This window comes from Aplysia californica, unplaced genomic scaffold (assembly GCF_000002075.1).
Source record: "Aplysia californica isolate F4 #8 unplaced genomic scaffold, AplCal3.0 scaffold00193, whole genome shotgun sequence".
Lineage (NCBI taxonomy): Eukaryota > Metazoa > Mollusca > Gastropoda > Aplysiida > Aplysiidae > Aplysia > Aplysia californica.
The window spans coordinates 1025531-1040390 of NW_004797463.1; the positions used below are offsets into that span (position 1 = coordinate 1025531).

Sequence of the window (14860 nt, forward strand, 5' to 3'; positions counted from 1 at the left end):
GACAGACATTTGATAGGAAAGAAGGAGCAAAACACACAAGAGCGTCCACCATCTCCCCACTCTGGAATCGAACTCGGGTCTCCTATGTCCAATGGCGCAGGTGCCTAACTGCTGCACCACAGACATCGGTTCAGTATTCTCCAACAATAAACATGACATATCCGAGTACAAAAAGATGAATAGAGTTACCAACATTTCAAACCAAAAATCAGCCTCTACCCACATGGCGGGTCAAGATGGTGAGCATCGGCCAAGTAACCTCCCTGCTAACTCTTCACACACATTTAAACTCTTCTTCTTCTTCTTCTTTTTCTTTTTCTTCCTCTTCTATCCCGTGGTTGGGGCAACCGTGGGAGCACCACTGCATCTAAAAACCAACTCTTGCCATCTATTTTTGTCCTCTGCTTTCCTCAAATGGTCACCCATCATCTTCCCTGTCCACTCTGTGATGTTGTCCTCCCATCTCCTTCTCTGCCTTCCTCTCTTTCTTTTTCTCTTTCCTTGTAGTGTACAATTTCAGGTAGGATTGGTTTGGCAAGTCCTGAAGATCTTGTGACATGCCCATACCATTTTAATTTTCGTCTCTTCACTGTGGTCAGTAGATCTTCAAGCTGCCCCACTGCGTTTGTGATTCTGTTAAACTATTTAAACTACACTCAACAAATTCAAACTCAATAGCTAACAATACATGTATTGAGGGACACAACTACAGAAGATTTACATGCATCATTCTCATCATTATTCCCAAATTCAGTCTTGAAAATGAATACCATTTTTTAGCATTCGCGAGTCCACGAGGAGCAGTCCTAGAAAACAGAAAACATAAATTTGCGGATACAAAATCGTGTCTTCTGAACTAAGACCATAAACAAAATGTTTTCAAATACTGGTTGGCAGCAATGGTGGAGGTGAGCAAATTGCACACAAAAAAGTTTTACAGCAAACAGGAGTGCTGTAATCAAGCAAAACAAGCCCTCCCCACCTAAAAAAAAACCCTACAAAACCTAGAAAGTTGAGAAAAAGATCAGTAAGTTTTAGTAAGAGTTTTACGGCACTTGCAACACAATAAGGTCATATAAATGCCGAAGATTAGAGGTGTTACAAAGTTACAAACACAAAAAAGAAAGACTAGAGGAGAGATCAGGACGATAGATGTTTAGATAGGAAAGAAGAAGCAAACCACATCAGAGCACCCGTCGGCCACCCTCCTAGAAAATTAAGAAAAAGATCAGAGAACAAGGCGAAAACATAGCACGAAGAAGTACACCATTCACATTCATACTTTCACATTTTTTTAAAAACCCCAAGCCGAGCAGATGATCGTTTTCCAGCATCTTTAATAATGACTTCAATGGGCCTCATTCACTGGTTGGACATCATTGGAGAGACATCTGAGCACTGCCACCATCATGTGGAACGTAGAAGCTCAACACATGCACACACTCTCACAATACGACAACAACAGTGGAACGTAGAAGCTCAACACACGCACACACTCCCACAACACGACGACAACAGTGGAACGTAGAACAGTTTTCATGACATATAAAATTGCAGATGAAAAGTAATTAATGCAAAAACAAAAATATCAGTGGATAAATCCATCAGTCTTGTCTGGTCTTGAGGTACTTTGTTGTCACCTTGTCTTTTTCTCTGGAAAATAAAGCAGAAAAAAAAGTAAATAATAATAATAATGTGTCACGATGCGGTAGAATCAGGCGCTTGTCAGATTTGGGGCATATGAAGTTATTGGTATCATTTTAAAGCTTGTACATTTGCCTTGTTTTTGATGGATAAGTATCAATTTATCTTGGATAAAAGTCAAGATATTGGCGATTGAACAAGATGGGGGTCGCCTGGTTTCAGAGGTCAAATTAGCAAGAAAATGGCCACCTAAGTTGCGTTATTTCCAAAGCTTGAGAGTCCGTGGAACCTGAAAATGTCCATCTATTATGCCTTTAACCAGCGTTTTTCAGTAAAATCCACACATAAATGTGTTCTTTAATAGGCATGAAAGGTGTTGAGCCAAAAAATAGAAATTCGATAAAAATTCCGAAACTTGCGGAAAAATGCCAGTCTCTTTACTTTGATTATTTTGACGAGCGCCTGATTTCACCACGCTGCCTCACAAATAACAAATAGCATTTATGTAGCGAATGTCCCCACTCGAAAACAAGCTCTATGAGCTTTACACTATATTATTACCCCTGCAGACCATAAAACACTCAGAAACATTCTCAGCTTCCCGGGAAGCATGCAGTGCAAGCAGCTGATTAAGCACTCAAACACTAACAAACTGAGAAGATCTTTCACTGTTTATAGGCAGTCAATAGTAATATAATCCAATAAAGCAAGCAGATTTTTCATCAATGTCGATATTCTAGTTTAATTTTAGTAGAGGTTTTACGGCGCTTGCAACTGAATAAGGTCATATGAGCGCCAGAAGATTAGAGGTGTTTCAAGAGAGTAACAAACATAAAAAAGAAGAAGGGGAGATAAGGACGATACATGTTTGATAGGAAAAAAGGAGCAAACCACACCAGAGCACCCGTCAACCACCCGCCTGATGATATTCTTTTTAGTTAGAGACAACACACATTAATCATCTATGAACTGCAGTTTTACAAAACTGACGGTTGAAATAGCCTAGCACCCTTTAAAGCAAAATCTATTCGTTATCTACGAATATCACTGTGTACGGATTTCAATGGGAGATAAACAAAGTCGGATAATCGGGTCAAAATTTTACATGAATTATGCCCCCATGCCACGCTTACATGCTTTGGGTTCAGTTGCTTATATTATTTGCTGATTTGGGCGTTTGACATTCATGTTTTTTTAATCCACCTCTGCTGGGATCAGCCATTTCATTTATATTTGACTGAAAAGCCTTCATGTTTCTTTCGCTCAGCCATGGTCCACCATACTCATACTCTTACAACCTCACCCAGAACTAACTTTGCAGAACACAGAAAAATGATACGTAGTGACTCAGTAGTCTATTTTAGTTTTAGTTAGTCTTACGGCACTTACAACACAATTAGATTATATGAGTGCTGAAGATTAGAGGCATTCCATGAGAGTAATACACATTAAAAAAAAGGAGGGGGGAGACAAAGAGGTCTACTACTTAAATCTGTACTTCCAGAATTTCAAGTCGATACCATGTCGAATACCTGCGCAACCTAAAAAATACTCGATACCGAAAATCCCTGTGCAATTTTCCAACAGGTTTTGGAAAATTCCTTTGAACTTTTTGACAAAAGGATTAAAAACCTGCGCAATTTTCTGCTGCCCGGCTATAACACTGGATTGCCTTCACGAAACCACAGATTCCATACACACAACTGAAAATGTACAAACTTAACTAGATCTACCACTTATATCACCCCGTCCCCTCCAAAATCTCCTTCCTAAAACAACGTTTGCTGAGAAGTAGCCTCCCTGAAAAAAATCCAAATGTGCTACGAATAAAGAACTTTCAACAAACTATAAAAAAACCCTCATACAACAAGGTCATCTGTATTTCCAATCAGCAAAAAATACAAACCCCCTGGGCGGTGCTACTGACTGAAGTCTTTAGGCCATTCCCAAAGGGGGGACATTTGCCATGTTCTTATGTACAGTAAAACTGTAATTGTAAATGGGCTGATTCATCAATGTCATGCTCATAACTGAGCCTGAACAGCAACACAGAACTGCTGCTTTTTCTTTCCTAATCCTTACTATTATCATTTTTCCTCTACTTCTTTTGTATGTTTGTCACACTCTTGTGACCTGCTATTTGCCGGGTGCCTTGATAGTCAAAGCAGACTTTGTGCTTTTGAAGCTAGAGAGGTGAGCAGAGTAAGTCTGATTCCCTGTAAGGACTTCTCCGTTGACATCCACCCTTTGGCGCTCATACGACCTTATGCAGTTGTGAGCGCTGTAAAACCTCTACTAAAACTAAACTAAAAAAACACAAAACAGTCCCTTTCCCTCCGGAGCCCCAAGCACTTACATGACGTGCACCACAGCACCCCAACCAGAGACAGCGTCACGGTCAAAGGCATTCATCAGGGCCTGGGAGATTGTCTCAAACAAATCATCAGGTTCCTGGGGGGGACAAACAGAAAAACCATCACATGTCGTTGTTGTTGTCATAGTTGTTGTCGTTGTTGTTGTTGTTGTTGTTGTTGTTATCGATCCAGCAACAGCTGGGCTCTCGCCCTACTGTCCAATGCCATGTAGTGATAAGTGCAGGTCTGCTGCAGTTGCTGTAACGTTTCATAGAGTGTGTTGTCAATATCAGGTCTTGGAGGGAGAAGGGAAACCATCACATAATCATTCAAGTTGAACAACATCAAAGAAAACTTTCATACACACAGTGAAATTGGCGAGACGTGCAAATCTTGTCCATAAGTGCAATCTTGCAATGTATGTGGATTAAATGCAAGAAAAACATATACGAGAGAAAAGTGGAGACCTGTTTGCTATACCACGCATGTGTTTCGCTATGACTATGTGCGTGTTAGACTGAATTAGTTTTAGTTTTTGTAAGAGTTCTACGGCACTTACAACACAATAAGGTCATATAAGTGCTGAAGATTAGAGGTGTTACAAGGGAGTAACAAACACAAAATAGAAGGAGGGAGAAAAGGACGATAGGTTTGATAGGAAAGAAGGAGGGGAGAAAAGGACGACAGGTTTGATAGGAAAGAAGGAGGGAGAAAAGGACGACAGGTTTGATAGGAAAGAAGGAGGGAGAAAAGGACGACAGGTTTGATAGGAAAGAAGGAGGGAGAAAAGGACGACAGGTTTGATAGGAAAGAAGGAGCAAACCCCACCAGAGCAGGAACACACTCATTTGATAAGACAGCACAAAACATAACTGGAAACGTTTGTACTGACCGTTGTTTCCTATTAAATTAGAACTGATGGTGCTATTCCGAACCCTGCTCTGGTGAAAGTGAAACATAACAAGCCCCACTCGTCAAAGAAAACACAGTACAGACACATATTTTCACTGCCCCTAAAAGAAGAATATATATATCAAACATGGAAGTTCATTATTCAGGGGAAATAACCAAGAAATTTGCAGAACGTAATTGCATCAGAATGGGAAGTGTCAATACGCGACGTCAGTGATTTCTTGTCGTATCACCATCACCATTTTTAATAACAGTGAAAACAGTTCATAACAATAAGGGAACTTGAGAAAAAGTCACATATATAGATAGATTTGGCAGGCTGATACTGTGAAGCCAAAGTCTGTAAAAACTAATACTGAACTTGAGCAAACACAAAATTCTCACCAGATCTGGCTCCCAGAGCGATTCGCACATGCCGTACATCTGCTCAGAGCAAGTTCCGCTGACCACAAAGTCGTTGGTCTCCATGGGGCAGCCGATGAGATCCATAGAGGCAATGTACGGCTCAAAGGTAGCGGGGTCCAGACCGGCAATTACTGGCTCAACAAAGTACGGCCCAAATCTGAAAGAAATAAGTTATTTCTACTTAGTTTTCGTGCGAGTTTCACCGCATTAGCAACAGAATTAGTGTATATAAGTGCCGAAGAGGATTTTAGAGAGTAACATACAAGAAAGGGAGATGGGTGGGGGGGTTATATCTAAAAAATAATGCATAACTGGAGCACTTGTACAAGTACAATTTTGCCTGTTCAGTATTACCATTACATATCATCATCTTTCACCTCTTTCACCCTTGGCCACCAAAAGAGCTCTCTCTCCACCTGTCTCTGTTCTGAGCAATCTTCTCCACTTCCGGCCAACTGTGTCTCATATTGGCGCTCATATGACCATATGCAGTTGCCAGCGCCGTAAAAGCTCTACTAACACTAAAACTAAAACTGTGTCTCGTATGCCTGAGATCTTCCTCTAGATCACACTCCCAGGTGGATCTCAGTCTTCCTCTCTCTCTACCCCTGGAGTGAATCAAGGAATGGTGATGGGTCTCACTTAAATATTGAGAACTGCCTAAACGTCTCAAACAGCTTCTCCCCATCCAGCCAACCGTACCTGTCTGTGGTGGTCCCTGTTTTCACTGACACGGCTCTGGCGAATGGTGAGCTGTTGGCGCCCAACAAACCAACTCAACCCCCCCCCCATTTCCTAGAGGGGTTAAAAATTTTTAAGAACAGGATGAGAGCAGGAGTGGCCCCACAAGGTGCAGGAGGCAGAACGAAGTGTGGTAGACACTATGCTCCTCACGAACACACCCCTACTCTCCCTTGAGTGGGTGTCTAATCTGCCTAACACCTCTATTACTCTTTATCAACACACCCTCTGTGGCTGAGAAGGAACCAGCCAGTTTGACAGTGTCTGGGTGCAGGGGATGGACTGAGTATAATGCCTGACTTGCCCCTGGCCGTGGACTTCTTACTAAAGGCACAACGACCCAGGACGGGACAATCCAATGGCTATCTCACTTGGCCGAAACCAGGGCCATGCAAGAGGAGACAACTATAGGCAGTAGCCATTGGTGGCGGGGAATGGGCGGCGTTAACCCTACAGGAGTTACAAGGTCACAGGGCAGTTCGGTCTTTCCAGCCTCATGAAAACCCCTTGTACCCTCCTACCCTCAACAAGAATGGCCTCTTCTCAGGGTGGGCAGGCAGTCCACAGACACCCCAGTCCACAATGCCACGACAGAAAGAACAAAGAGCTCCTGTTAACGTTTAGTTTTAGTACAGGTTTTACGGCGCTCACAACTACATAAGGTCATATGAGCGCCAGAAGATTAGAAGTGTTACAAGAGAGTAACAAACATAAAAAAGAAGAACGGGAGATAAGGGCAATAGATGTTTAATAGGAAAGAAGGAGCAAACCACACAAGTGCACCCGCCAACCACCCACATGTGAGCTCCGACGTCGCCTCGTTACCGGATCGATAACAACAACTCTACCTCAGGAATTTCCATCTTAATTAACATTACATGTTGGATGTTTAGTTTCAGTAAGAGTTTTACGGCACTTGCAATACAATAAGGTCATATAAGTGCCAAAGATTAGAGGTGTCACAATAGAGTAACAAACACAAAAAAGAAGGAGGAGAGATAAGGATGATAGATGTTGGATAGGAAAGAAGGAGTAAACCACACACGAGCACCTGCAAACCACCCACCATGTTGGATGGCAGTTTGGAAGCAGAAGAAAAGGAAAAGAACAAAAGTGACTCGGACTTACCGACGCTCATAGAGCAGATTGGACACCATGGCCATGAAAGTCTTCGGCTTGATTTTTCTGTTTTCCCTCAGTTCATACATGTTCAAACGGAACTTCAATCGTTGTGACCTAAAAAAGAGAGAAAAGAAAAATTAATGAAAAATCAGAAGTCTCTTCAATAAAACTAATCAGAAGTCTCTTCATTAAAACCTCTTGACTAATAACAAAGTCAAACTCGTTTTGTTCAGGCTAAGTAATGAAAAATTTAACACGCTGTCATCTTATGTTCAGGTGTGAAAATAGATAATCAAGAAAAATGGGAGGGAGGATTTAATTTTTCTCTATAAGTTTTCACTGGGGAGATTTTGTCTATGAGATATGAATTCTCGTCAGAGAAAGTACTGCACAAATTGAATAAACTGAATAGAACCATGAACAAAATGTTAGGGAACATAAGCTTTCCCGACTTTGGAATTGAGGACAGCTTTGTCAGCTCATTTGGGAATACAGTCAAACCTTGTTAAACCACCAACGTTGGAACGAGTGTGCCGTTGGTGGTGAAGCACGCCTGGCAGTATAAGGAGGTTTTTAATTTGTTCTTTGTTAGGCAGCTCCAACAGCCCAGCTTTAAGTTAAAAGGAAATGATTCTGACCTGACTTGATGGGCAACATTATATAATGAGTTCCTCTCGAATTTCAAAAGTTCATTCAACAATAGATTGATCCTTGTAGTGTAGTAATGGAACCAAATTTTTAAAAAAAGAAATGTCACATCAAATCTATAGCTGAAATGAAAACAAAAACAAAACTACAAATATAAATCAAAATAAATTAACACACCTCTTTCAAATTTCTGTAATAAACATTTTCTATTTTTTTAAACTGTTTACTCTTAACTCTTTAAACCCTGAGTTTTTTTCCACCATTTCCCAGAGTTTTTTCTAGTCACCTAAACCTGGTGCACTATGTCTCATTATAACCTCAAAAATTTGCCTCCAACTTTTAAATGGCGGAAACAAATGCTTCTAAAGTCATTACTAAAAGATTTGGTTCGCGAATAGTTCCGAAAAACAAGCAAAAACTAGCTCTAAATAAAAGGAAAATGTTGTCACTAGTGTTGGACGCCCCCAGCGTCCGATGGGGAGCAGGGTTATTACAGCCGGACGTTCCCAGTGTCCGATGGGGAGCAGGGTTATTACCGCCAGACGTTCTCAGCGTCCGATGGGTTTCAAAGAGTTAATCTTACACTGTCTGTACATCTGTAGCCAAGCCAGGCAGTCCAATGTACAAATGTGGTCCCATCTCAAATACTTTGTCAAAGTCCATGCTCACTGTCTGGGCCTGGATACCGAAGCGTCGATCAGCAGCAATGGCGACACAATTCTTTCCTTTCATTGCCATGATGGCAGCCCCATTGTAGGCCAAAATACTCTGGGGAAGAAAAAAAAGGAAAATGTAATCATTTCAATTCACGGTCAAACCAATCAGAGCATCAGAACACCTGAGCAAAGAATAACAACAAAAGCAATACACCGGACTTCATTATGGTTCTACACACTAATGCTGCACTTTTGTGAGGAAATGAAACTTCATCGACCTTTGAAACACGAATGTTTGTGAATGTTAATTTTAATATTGATAAATCAATCAGCAACATCCACTTTTCAATGTATATGCACAGTAATATTCATGTTGCAGTACAATAAAATCATTTTTCCATTCATCATCATAATCAAGTGCCACTGCGGTTGTTGTTGGTATCGATCCAGCAACAGTTGGGCTTTCGCCCTTCTGTCCAATGCCATGTAGTGATAAGAGCAGGTCTGCTGCAGTTGCTGTAATGTTCCATAGAGTGTGTTGTCTATGTTAGGTCTCGGAGGGAGAAGAGTAGCTCTGATGTCATTTAGGGCTGTGCAGTGGAACAGGTGATGCTCCACAGTCTCATACGCATAGTCACACAAGGGACACATTGGGGGAAGTTCCGGGTTTATTCTGTTCAGGTGGAAGTTGAGCTGTATAATATGTTCTGTTCGTAGGTGGAAGATCGTGGTCTGTTTCTTTCTCTGAAGGCAGTTGATATTGTCATTCCTTTTTGTTGTGGTCATATGTTTGAAAACTGCTCTGCCTGTCATTTCCAGGGCCCATCTGTTCATCCAATCTTGTTTGTTGTTGCTTTTGATGATTTATTTTGCAATGTTGTATGAAGTTGGAGTGTTGGGTTGTTCCTGTCTAGATCCCCGTTTGGCAAGTGTGTCTGCTCTGTCATTTCCAGGTATGTCTGAGTGTCCGGGGACCCACTGCATTACTAGGTTGATGCCACAGAATGTTATCAGATGATGGGACCCAAACAGTATATGGGTCAAATCTTGGTTTAGATGATGGTCATTTTCTATGGCTTGTAATACTGATAGTGAGTCAGTGAAAATCACAATATTCTGAGCTTTTCCAGGATGAGTGTCAAAAACTGTGCGGAGATGGTAGTGCTGTTTCAATTGCCATCATTTCTGCATCGTAATTGCTGTATTTCTCTCTACAGGCTGCAGAGATCTCATTGGAACTTCCATCTGGGTACTGTATTAGTATTCCATATCCGGCTTTGGTTGTGCCTTTGAATGCTGAGCCGTCCGTATAGACGTGTATCCAGTCATCTGAATAGCTGTCGATTGTTTGACGTGATGCAAGCATCAGCGTCACTGGGTCTGAAGCCACTGCGGTAGACATCTTTGATCATGGTTCTCCATTCAACCCTTTGCTCGGAAACTCTTAAAAAAGCTACATCACCCTGATTTTTCCCCGTCACCCATTTGTTTAAGTTCTCCAAGTAGATTGCTCTGGGTCTACCTCAGCCTCATTTGCCTTCAATTTTGCCAGTGAAAGCTAGTTGTTAAATACCTTTTCTATTTAGGTATCCCAGAAACTGCAATTGTCTTACTGATTGTTTTATCAAGTGAGTGTCCAATGTGGGCTTCTCCAAGTACTTCTTCATTTTATTTCTTTTCTTTCCAAGATATTCTTGGCAGTCTTAAGAAAACACACTTCTGTTGCTTCTATTTTATTTTCACTGTCATTAGTGATTGTCCAGCATTAACAGCCATATATATAGAAAGGTTGACCATACATAAAATTTCAGAACTTTCATTTTGGTAGTCATTGAGATGTTTCTATTTTCAGTATAGGGCTCATTTTATTGAAACTAGTCTTAGCCATGGCAATTCATAAAGTCATTCACTATGCTTCAAATTACGAATAAAACAAAAGGGGAGATTACTGCTCCAGCAAACAGTTCATTCTTTTTATTTATTAATTGAAGAAAAGAACTTATCATGTCATAATTTCAATCGAGCAGTCACCCTCTTTGCTTAAACTTTCTCTCTCCCCTCTTTTTCTGCCTGCCTCTCTCTCTCTCTCTCCTCTGTGTACTGCTCGCCTTCTCTTTCTCTTTGTTTGTCTCTGTCTTTCTTTCTCCCTACCTATTTCCCACCCTATCTTTCTCTCGTTCCCTCCCGTCAACTGGGGCATGTGACATTTTGCTAGTACTTCCCCCTGTTCTCTCTCTCTCTCCCTCTCACACACACACACACACACACATACACACACTACCGGGTTTGGGCGCTGATACTTTCCGAATTCACAAAAGATTTCCCCTACCGGGTCTGTATAGGCTACTTCGTCTATTTTGTACTTCGACGACTTCATGACTTTGTTACCGGTTACCGGGTCTTAATACACTTCGCAAAAACAAACGTGTAGACTAGATCTGTTGTCGCTTTTCAGTAGTTCCCACCCCACAATTGTTATTCGCCGGTTTTAGTCTCAAGAGAGGGGGGTTTCAGGGGGGCTTGCCCCCCTGTCCTAATAAAAATGTGGTGGGGGTTTTGATGCTTTGCAGTTGTTAGGTTTAATATCTTAGCTTGCATCAAACGTATAGATCTCGATGTAGGTCAGGCTCAATATATAAAGGGGGTGGGAACTACCGAAAAAACACTGATCTGTTTTTGGTTTCAGGAGGTGACCGCGTCTGACGATTGGCCCCATCCAGCCGTAGTGGGCACTCCCTATAACCGCTGATTAATTTGCGCACATTGGACCAATCGGAGGGTTTCATGGGGGAAAGTGGCTATTCTCACCCGCCCGGAAGTTCTCGCAAGATCAACTCCTCCCCTCTTCTCTCTCTTTCTCTGTCTCTTTCTGAATACTGTCTATCGGTGTGGACGATCAAATTGACCAAAACAAAGTTAAAAAAGGATGTTAAAACACAAAAGTAAATTAATTTGGTTGTCTACAAAGATGCTACGGCTAATTAACTTTTCGAATCGAGCTGAACTACGCGGGTCGCCATTTTGTTTTGCCCGGAAATTCTCGCACTACTCCTCTCTCTCTTTCTCTCTCTCTCTCCACTGCCCACAGACAAAATTGTACGCTTTTAGTAGGCTACAGTTGTAATGGAACGTTTGTTCACGGCACAGAATTCTACAATTTTTCTGTTATCACAGTGTAGAATTCTGTGGTTTAGGGTGAACGCAAAATTTGGTGAACGCACACCGGGTGAGAATAGCCACAAGACTCGCCTGCACTATTCTCACTCCGGGTGAGAATAGAGGTGGCCTTCATGGGGGGCAGGATTTAGTATGGACCATGGATCGGCGATTTTGTAGTTTCGTTCGTTAAAGTCAAGAAGTAGGGGCGGGGGGGTTTCAGGGTGGAGGTGGGGGGGGGGGTTCCCCCTGAATTTTATCCTAAGAAAGTAGCAATGCCAATCGCCCGCTGCGCCTTGTGCCGGAAATCGGCCTCCGTGCGAGGGGTATTTTTTGGGCTGCTCGGAATCAAAAGTGACTCTCTTCTAAGTTTAGTTACGGGAAAACTCCTGAACGAAAATAAATGAAACTCGGCAACCAACCAGAGGAAAGGTTAAACTAACGACATGCCAGCGTACAATCCCGAACGATTACTAGAACCGGAGATATTGCCGTGTTTGTGCGAATTTCCTCTGCGGTTCGAAAACTAAGCGGAGCTGCGGGTTGATCGTCGACCACACAAGCGCCCCACATGTCTTCTTTATTGCTGTAAAATTTCAGATCTCTGCGTTTAGTAGATTTTCCGTACCAACTTAAAATTACCACCCATCCATTGATAAAACCCTAGATCTAGAAACTTGATAGCGCATTCCAAACGCGAGGTGCCGGCACGCAAGAGGCGCGTGATCGCTAGGCGGCATGTGATTGGCTGCCTATAACCAAATGGGTCACCGATGACTACATCGCGGGTTTTCCCGATAGCGCTTTACTGAGTTTTAGAAGGGGTGATCGCGTCGCGGTAAAAACGATGTCACGCAATTCAACAAATTTCACGCAAATATCAGTCTTTATAAGATCTAAAGTAATGAAGACATCGAAAAAGTGATAGCAGAATTAGATTCGGCACTAAAAATCACATGGAGATGCCAAGTTTCATTCATATATATGCTCCAATTCATTACTGACTTATGAACAGTTTTTCCTCAAAATACATCAAAACATGTCCCACATTTTGGCGATTTTTTCCTATATGAAGGTCCTCCAACATTTTGCAAACAAAAATCCCAATAACTTTTTTATTTATCAATGGATTTTTAATTTTTTAAAACTATAGTTCTTAGAATTTACTCTATTTTCATTTAAGTCCATTTTTAAGCAATTTGGATGAAAATTTAATTTTTCATTGTCATTGCTAAAGAAAGTGGCTATTCTCACCCGCCCGGAAGTTCTCGCAAGATCAACTCCTCCCCTCTTCTCTCTCTCTCTGTCTCTTTCTGAATACTGTCTATCGGTGTGGACGATCAAATTGACCAAAGAAAGTGGCTATTCTCACCCGCCCGGAAGTTCTCGCAAGATCAACTCCTCCCCTCTTCTCTCTCTCTCCGTCTCTTTCTGAATACTGTCTATCAGTGTGGACGATCAAATTGACGAAAACAAAGTTAAAAAATGATGTTAAAACACAAAAGTAAATTAATTTGGTTGTCTACAAAGATGCTACGGCTATTTAACTTTTCGAATCGAGCTGAACTACGCGGGTCGCCATTTTGTTTTGCCCGGAAATTCTCGCACTACTCCTCTCTCTCTTTCTCTCTCTCTCTCCACTGCCCACAGACAAAATTGTACGCTTTTAGTAGGCTACAGTTGTAATGGAACGTTTGTTCACGGCACAGAATTCTACAATTTTTCTGTTATCACAGTGTAGAATTCTGTGGTTTAGGGTGAACGCAAAATTTGGTGAACGCGCACCGGGTGAGAATAGCCACAAGACTCGCCTGCACTATTCTCACAGAATAGAGGTGGCCTTAAATCCTAATTTGATGTTTTGCAGTTAGGTTGCATCCCTGCTCTTTGAGTAGCCTAATTCAAACAATATTTTTGATCTTCAAGACTTCTGGATTTCTTCTCTGGATGTAAACAAATGGATCGTGAACTTTAACGAACGGAACTACAAGATCACCCATGGATCAATGGCGAGATCTGCAACATAGAAATCTAGATCTAGAATCTAGATCTACTACTGAACTCTGCTGGAACTACACTACTGAACCAAACCCGGTGCCCAAGCAAGTTGCGCTCTGAGTCCAAGGCAAAGACCATGATGTAACTCACCATTTTAGTAGTTCAGAAATGACAGCCTCAATTCTTGGCCAGTTCAAGTGAGGTTTCTCACTTTGAATTGTAGGCTACACACTTTGAAAGAGATCGGTACCAATCAGATAAACCGCACTGCAATGACTTGCAAGCATACACAAAGCTGTATATTCAATTCAGCAGTCCCGTTAGATTACCATTCCTAAACTCAACAGAGGTTGCACGTAGCTCCAACTTAATAGGTATTAAAAACAGCTACCAACATTGTCATTTATACAAAACAAAACTAAACGTTTTTCCCCAAACAACAACATTCAGCCTTTTCTGCTATGAAAACATAAAATTTATTTTTGTTAGCATTTGGATTGCTCTAATTTCGTCAATGGTGACTGATAATTTTGTTATTCATAAAACTTTTAAGTGACAATGCAAACCAATCTTGCCAAGCCTGCGGTTATAAGGAACTTCCGCGTCACCCATACAAACAAAATCTAACCCTTCCCCTTCCACCCACTTGGCCTATAATTCAGTGTGTCGGTCGGGCTAGTTAATCATACAGACAGAGCTTGGTGCTTGGACTGGGTCATTACTCATCCCCCCACACAAGCAGGACTGCGAAACTGTAAGTATGATAAAGGTCCTAACTCTAATCGTATGTCGTGTAGGTTTTATGGCTAATTTAATATCTCATGGAATCAAGCCAGGATTGTACGTGTGTAGACTACATAAATATAAAGGGAACTGTTGTTAGTCTTTTGATTCAAATTAAAAATAATAATGAATGGGCCCTTGAGTACAAAAGTTTCTATCTTGTTCATTGTTGTTGTTGTAAAATACGGAAGTTTTTGTTTTTTTTAATTTTGGAACGTGGATGATCTGATGAGACAAACATTTATTAATTTATAATTTATTGTGCCCAAGTAAAAATATTGTGGGGGTTTTTTTCTTGCATGACAACGGAAATGTTACAATGAAAATCAACTCGACTTGTCTGACGAAGGCTAATGTTTCTGTTAGTGTTAGGCTAGTGTTTGATTAGTCCATGATAACAGTAGCATGATAAGAGAATAAAAGCAATATTAGTTTCCACTA

General features: G+C 41.3%; 2 protein-coding genes across 3 annotated transcripts in view; one reads left to right on the top strand and one right to left on the bottom strand.

The window, feature by feature from the left end:
• Nucleotides 1-1317: 1317 nt before the first annotated feature.
• LOC101859015 (proteasome subunit beta type-3) lies at nucleotides 1318-13944 on the bottom strand. Its single transcript, XM_005098785.3, has 6 exons — nucleotides 13787-13944; nucleotides 8410-8594; nucleotides 7185-7292; nucleotides 5295-5472; nucleotides 4001-4095; nucleotides 1318-1653 (listed from the first exon to the last, which is right to left on the bottom strand). Exons 1-6 carry the CDS (start codon nucleotides 13787-13789, stop codon nucleotides 1605-1607), a joined length of 618 nt encoding a protein of 205 aa, XP_005098842.1. The 5' UTR covers nucleotides 13790-13944; the 3' UTR covers nucleotides 1318-1604.
• Nucleotides 13945-14057: 113 nt separating this feature from the next.
• Nucleotides 14058-14860, top strand: part of LOC101859409 (SH3 and PX domain-containing protein 2A) — a 47920-nt gene continuing 47117 nt past the window's right edge. For both annotated transcript variants that reach the window (XM_013082776.2, XM_005098786.3), the window contains exon 1: nucleotides 14058-14390. The gene's annotated coding sequence lies outside the window, so the exon portion shown is untranslated. The remainder of the gene's footprint in view (nucleotides 14391-14860) is intronic.

Coding starts and splice junctions, on each gene's coding strand:
- LOC101859015 (XM_005098785.3), bottom strand. Junction 4,096..5,294: donor CGCTCTGGGAGCCAGATCTG/GTGAGAATTTTG, acceptor TGTCCCCCCCAG/GAACCTGATGATTTGTTTGA. Junction 1,654..4,000: donor GGTGCTGTGGTGCACGTCAT/GTAAGTGCTTGG, acceptor TTTATTTTCCAG/AGAAAAAGACAAGGTGACAA.